General features: G+C 43.5%; 1 protein-coding gene across 1 annotated transcript; it reads right to left on the bottom strand.

Moving 5' to 3' along the window:
- Window positions 1–376: 376 nt before the first annotated feature.
- LOC123120007 (GDP-L-galactose phosphorylase 2) lies at window positions 377–4,141 on the bottom strand. The gene is made up of 6 exons (XM_044539992.1): window positions 3,536–4,141; window positions 2,848–2,951; window positions 2,061–2,366; window positions 1,785–1,970; window positions 1,108–1,368; window positions 377–997 (listed from the first exon to the last, which is right to left on the bottom strand). Exons 1-6 carry the CDS (start codon window positions 3,648–3,650, stop codon window positions 677–679), a joined length of 1,293 nt encoding a protein of 430 aa, XP_044395927.1. The 5' UTR covers window positions 3,651–4,141; the 3' UTR covers window positions 377–676.
- Window positions 4,142–6,879: the final 2,738 nt, after the last annotated feature.

Here is a 6,879-nt window from a genome sequence, read left to right on the forward strand (position 1 = left end):
ACGAGGGATTTGCATGTATAGTCGCTTCAATATACATTTAACGGCTTTGGGAGTAATACCAGATTTCGGGATCGTCGCTAAGAGCGAGAGACCCTATAATTATTGAATTAATCCGTCCGGAGTCCATCAATCTTGCATTAATAGTCCATTTTTAAGACTTTGTGAGATAACGCTAACAAAGGGAAGGAGTAGATTTCAACCTTGGTGTGCGTCTCCCTGCTGCTGTCAGGTGGCACTTTCTCGATGTTGTCATGTTACATTGATATACATTTTGATGTACATGTCAATTACTTCTTTCGTTGCAACGCACGGGCATATGTGCTAGTGAATATATATACAACCAAATATAGACAAACTGTTGCACCCCTTAAAACGATGATGAAACAGATATGCACTAACAATGTTATGTTCATATTTAAGTCGGTGCCAAGCAACAGAAAGCCACAGAAAGAGAGCACATGATGCTCTGCGAAATATTTGCAGAGTACTGCTCTCCACAGGAGAGAAACAGAGAACACAATAAACAAGAGTGAGTACACCAGGCAGTTCGATCACGTGGATCTTTATTAAGACCAGCAACCACAAGTATTGCGAAGCTAGGCGACCAATGACTGACTGAGATGACGACGATGAGGACCTCGGCGCTTACTAGGGCATAACCTTTTGAATCATCGTCTCACGGAATTACGAGGCAGCCCTCCCCAACAGCTGAAGGGCCAACCGGCACAGGTGCATAAATGGCGTCATCAGTTTCCTCCTCCACCTGGGACTGAACCAAACAAGCAGCATCAAAGATGTAGGCCTTCACTTCCTCAAAGCGTGCTTCCGACAGGGAGACCTCGGCGAGGAGTCTCCATGCCGAAGCTTCTGATGCCTCCTCGTAGTCATCCCTACGTTTCAGTACAATGTGGCCACTGATCTCCCAAACAGCAGGGTTCACCTGTGTGTCCAGCAGTTCCTGACTCACTTCGCCCAGAGCCTGCTTCTCAGCATAGCACTGCATTTTGGAAATGGATTGGATTAGTGAGCTAAATTACTAGTAAATTTCATCAACTTATAGTTCAGTAAGAACTGAAAAAATAGGCAACCATGTAATAATGATTTTACCTGGGGAAAGAGGAAGATCTTCCTGCCAGAGTCTGAAATGAGCACATTGTAAGGCACATTGTTGTCCTGCAGCCAAATGCAAGCACTGGAAACCAAATTGGCCAGATCATTCAGGGTGTTGCCTTCCTCAAAAACCAGTCCTCTCACGGGGTAGTTCATTAGCTTCGACACCTTCACTCCACTCTTTATCCCGCCCTCAGCAAGGGGAATCCTCTGGGTAGCTGCCTTCTCGACAGGAAAAGGCACTGTCAAGTAGTATGCCTGTGGAGGAAAATAATTGGCATACACATTACTACACAAAGGTAGACATGCTATGAACAGGCTGATTTCTCAGCAAAATTGTCCATGCCAAATGCACACATATGGCGAGGCTAATTTCCGTTGTCAAGAAACCACGACTCCAGCTTTCTCGCTTTTCTGAAGCAAGGAACCCACAACTTCAATGAAACTGAGGAAGTCATACATAGCGCCGAAAAGTTGAATATGGATATGATTACTACAAAATACATAGCCCCAAGCAGAAACAGAGATCCTCGACTGTGCGTGATGGGTGATTTGTGATATATCTAGAGAATACAGTCCAGTAAATACTGTTGCCCACACACAATAATGGATACTGCTATACAACTAGGAGGTTCTGTGAAAAGTAAACCGAAGTGCAATCTGAAGTACAATACCTGAAAGTGGAGGTGGTTGATAGTTGCAAAGGCACCCAAACTATTGTAACCAAGCCTGAAGTATGGTCTAGCTGCCTCAGCCGCCATGTGCAGTGCTAGCAAGAAGCTCTCTTGGTCAATCCTCTGAGGCAGATGGTCCAGGACCCGGGGAATAAGAAGAACATGGCCATATTCAATTGGGCTCACCTTCAAAATGTCAAAAACAGGTATCAGCAATTCAGCACTAAGAGTACACAAGTTGGAAATTAAATAGATTGGCACAGGACCAGGATGTACATTGATTGCCACAACATTAGGAGCACGATCAGCAACAGTGGCTGCGGCACTCCTCAGGAAGTAGCTGTCATCACTACCACTGTTCTCAAATTGGAAGAGCGCCTCCTCCTGGCCAACTTTGGTGAAATTGAACTTGGCAGAGTCAAATGGTTGAAGCACACGATCCACACGGAACTCTGTAGGACGTTTCTTGAGGTGGCGCCCTTCATTTAGTTGAGCAACGAAACCAAGGTTGCCAGGGATCACCTTGGTCTCACATGCAGTGACATCATATCGAAATAAGCCTTGGGTCATCCTGTCCTCCCACTGCAATGTGCGAAGCAAGATATTAATTTTACAAAAGATTTGGTATAGTCCAATTTAGTATCACAGTGAGCTGGGATAACTCTAATTGACATACTATTTTTATTTATTTTTAGTTATGGTTATTCAAGATACACCCCACACCCCATCCCCCAGCGATGCTATTTGGCAGATATCTGCGGTCTGCCGGTTAGATAAACAACAGTAAACAAACAAACCAAAGAAGTACAAACAAACCAAAGAAGTGAATATACGGTTACACATGCATGTCGACATGTCGGCAATTAAAGAATATTACTCTTAAGTGTGTAAGCAGTTGTTACTGCTTGCCTAACAGATTGCCCATACACTATGCATGGCAAATATTTTCAAAAATTATCTCTGTACCTCTCCTAGAAGCTAGTGCAATTTATGAATGTCGTCCATAACAAATTCTACACTATTCAGACTTGCGCAAAATTACTAGTGGTGAACTTCTGCTTACCTGCCCAAGGAGGAGATTGATGAAGAAATCAGTAGGAACAGCATCCTCCTGTAAAGGCAGCTTTGTTGGATTTGCCTTGAAAGCATAGACAGGAAGCTCAGAAACTGCTCGGAAAATGCAACCAGATGTTAATTTAACAGACGGAAAAACCTTGGTTCTGCTGACAACAAACTTCTAGAAGTTCAGTATATTTTTTTTCTCCTCCAGATCCCTAAAATCCTCAAACATGATAACAAACTTTTAGAAGTTCAATATAATTCTTTCTCCTCCAGATCCCTAAAATCCTCAAACATGCAAGTAAAACATGTGGCTCTTATTTTTAGCCTACCTACCCACAGTTGGAAAAGGAAATTACATCTGTTCAAGCGGAAAAAAAACACCCACGGTGACAGTTCTATATAACAGTTAAAATAGTAAAATTCCTCAGTAAAGGATATCATTTCTAAAAGTGGTAAACGCAATTGTTTACTTGTAAAGATCCCAGCTTTCTGGAGAAACCAAGATATTTCCTTTATCCACAGAGGAACATCATAAGAAAAAGTTGCATACCAAAAAATAGCATTAAAATTTTGCATATTCCATAAGCATCTAAAAGACTCGAAAGAAAAACAATCATTACAGCAACAGGATTCCGATCTGAATCGGGAAGAAAACGACACTAGATTCACCCAGGGACAAGGAGGCTCACCAGGCAAGCAGCAATGTCCGAGGCAGTTCCTCCCACACCCTCCGCGTGGCCGCTCGCCAGCGTCTTCCTGGTAGTTGGACACGACGGTGGGTACCCTCTTAATCGTCAGCTTCATCTCCAGCCTCTTACAAAGAAAAGTCTCCCGCTCTGTTGGTTGCACTCCTCTGTTTCTCTCTCGGAGAGAGAGTCAGTCGGTCAGTCAGTCAGCGGATGATGGTTAGGGTGAGATTTGGGTAGTGGGCGGGCGAGAGGCTCAGAGGCGACCACCGCCCGCGAGGAAGAGGAGGTCAGATGGGCTGCCGCCGGCGGACGGGAGGGCCCCGCGGCCGCCGTGCGGGGCGGGGCTGGAGGAAGCGATGGTGGCCGTTGGCTCCACCTGCGCAGCAGCGTGGCCGCGCCGGAGGGCTGCAACGCTAGCCGTGATGACTTTCAACGGTCCAAAAGGGGAGAGGGTGAAGCTCCGGTTGGGACTGCCGCGAGGGATCCGAAATCCCTCTCCCTCTCCCTCTCTTCTCTTCTCCGGCGAGGCAGAGGGCGTGGCGATGGCGGTGTGTGGGTTCGGTTCGGTTTGGCGTTGGGAGGCGAGCGGAGCCGGAGGGGGAGTGGGTGGCGTTAAATACGACAATGGTGGGGGAGGCGGATCCGTTTGTGTGGTGGGTTTTTCGCTTCGTCCTCGTCTTCGGATTGTGGCCTGGCAATGCGTGATGAGTGGTATAGATGATACATCTGCGGGAGGGGGATTCTATTCTTTTTTTCTTTTTCTTTTTTTATATACGGACAGCATGTGCTTTGGTCAGAGCATCGTAGCAAATCCCCGAAAATTAAAGAGTACTATTTTCAAATGCCACTCTCATCTCTCAGATTGTGACAAGTGTCACGCTGCATATGCGATATTTATCACAATTTAGGAATCTTCCCTTTTTCATAGATTCGTTTATTCAAAATGTTTTATCTCTCAGACTTGAATTCCTCGCATCAAGATCTCCAGAATTAGATCTCATGTTGATAGATTTCTTAAAAGAAAAACGAACGAAAAAAATGTACCGGAAACATGTTTTTCCCTTTTTGAGACTTTTGCGAAAGCAAATCCGTGTCTCCACGAGAAGTAAATACGTGCCTCCTGCGGAAGGAAAAAATAAAATAAAATTTCATTTTTTTAGGCACGGTCATGCCTCTCGCGGAAGCAAATTCATGCCTCCACGAGAAGTAAATTCATGCCTCTCGTGGTAGGAAAACGAACGCGTTTTCTTTTCTTTTGCAAGGGGTGCGACCTGCCTCTCGCGTAAGCAAATCCGTTATGTCGTATTTAACGGTTGTCATAGTTAATCTTAATGCGCACACTAATATCTAGCAATATTGCAGCTTTAAAAATTGCTACTATTCTTGTATGATTGCCATTCAGATAAAGAACATGTTTCTTTTCATTTGATGTATGTTTCATCACTTGTTAGTCACCCTCATTTTCACCTTTTTGTACAAACTGAGATATACATTTCACCTCCTAGAACTTTGCGGGTAACCTCCTCAAACAGTTAATTAGCTATCACCGTCACCACAATGGCACTTTCCACATATTTGTGTCACGAACATGGACGTTTGATCTTAGTTGAACTATACAAAAGGATATCCAAATTATAGTTGCACATTCCACGAGCTTCACGACCAACCTTGATGCTGCTCAATTTCATTGCAACTAATGAAGATGAAGTTGCTAGCTCATGGGACCAAGTACTTGCTAACTGCATGATGCAAACATTGCTTCATTTTAGGTGAACCGCATAAAAAGGTTGCATGAATTGAATCGTCCATGTTAGTGACGGGTGTCATCCCTTCTACGATGGCGTTGACTGCAGATATGGTTCCCATGACGAGGTATGTTCCTTTTTGGTACTACTGTTTGCCAGAACGATCCTGCATGTTGACTCTGCTCTTGTGCTGCTGTTTTGGCACTGCCATGATAAAAAAATAATGTTATTATTTTGCACATTTATCTAATGGCACTATTAATTTGAGACAATGTTTTGGCACCACCAGTGCCACTAATATATTTTTTATCAAAAGAGGGGGCTTCCCTCCGATTTCATTAAAGAAATCAAACCATAGAGAATCATTATCCGACATCATCTCAGTCTAAACGGGAAGTTATGGAACTACTACTAGCAGGAGACAAGTTCGCCACATAAGCTAGGCAAGTAGGGGGACGCAGCCCCAGCTCGACCAGGTTTGGATTACAACCCAAAAGCTACCACAGAAACACCAGGGGGGAGATAGGGACTGAAAGAGCCATCTTCAGCATCCTAGTCTAAGCACCACCGGCCTCCATCCTTGCGACGCACGGTACGCCTCGCTTGCCACCTGCTCGACCCTAGTGTCACTGATAAAATGAAGTAATAATAGAGTTAAAATAGAGCTAGTGTTATCTCTATCATTTTATTTCCAATGTAGATAATGAAAGTGCTTCTGTTTGTTAGATATGTTTCATCAACTAGTACCATTGTTAATGTAATGACATTTTAAGTGTTTCTACAAATAGGCATGCTTAATTTTAGTTGAACTGCACAAAAATAGGGATTGGAATGGCTCAAGGCCCCTCCTTGTACTACTATTGTACACTGATGTTCATCACTTGCAGAAGGTGTATCAGGAAGAAGTGGGTTGATTTCCAGTATCAGGCCTATCGTATGAGGCATCGAAGGCCCATTTCTCCCTCACAGCATGACATACTGTGGTACTATTGTATTTTTTATAAAGGTATTGTACCACAATCTTTTCCTATTAAGAAAATAAAGTTTCTTCTACCCCCTCCGTCCCAAAATAAGTGTCTCAATTTAGTACAACTTTGTACTAAAGTTAGTACAAAGCCGAGACACTTGTTTTGAGACGGAGGGAGTATTTGTTAGTGTATATTTCATCAACTAGTGCCACTATAATGTAATCACGCCTTTTCATTATCTCTGCAAACAGGGTTATTCAACTACATTTCAGTGGAAATGCACAAATGTTTGGATGGAACCAACATATATGCAGAGTACAAGGTGCCAATGTCTAACATAAACGTGGCTTGGAAAAAGCACAGATGCTCGGATGGTTCCTCAAGTTCTTGCCCTGCAGAACATTTTAATCTGCCAGTGTTTGACATGCACTTTACTTGTTTCAGTGTTGCAGCAAACCCTCTAATCAAATAACTTATATTGACACTTTTCTAGGGAGTACTTTTTTGCTGAAAGAAGGACCATTCGATTTTTCTTTATTTGTACACATTCTCACAACTTGTTTTAGCTCCAGAGCTCTTTAGGGTGATTGGCGTAGTACTCAAAGTACTACCTAGTACTTACCCGTATGAT

Source organism: Triticum aestivum, chromosome 5D (assembly GCF_018294505.1).
Source record: "Triticum aestivum cultivar Chinese Spring chromosome 5D, IWGSC CS RefSeq v2.1, whole genome shotgun sequence".
Lineage (NCBI taxonomy): Eukaryota > Viridiplantae > Streptophyta > Magnoliopsida > Poales > Poaceae > Triticum > Triticum aestivum.

Coding starts and splice junctions, on each gene's coding strand:
- LOC123120007 (XM_044539992.1), bottom strand. CDS start 3,650: ATGAAGCTGACGATTAAGAGGGTACCCACCGTCGTGTCCAACTACCAG. Junction 2,367..2,847: donor TCAATCTCCTCCTTGGGCAG/GTAAGCAGAAGT, acceptor CGCACATTGCAG/TGGGAGGACAGGATGACCCA. Junction 1,971..2,060: donor CTAATGTTGTGGCAATCAAT/GTACATCCTGGT, acceptor GACATTTTGAAG/GTGAGCCCAATTGAATATGG.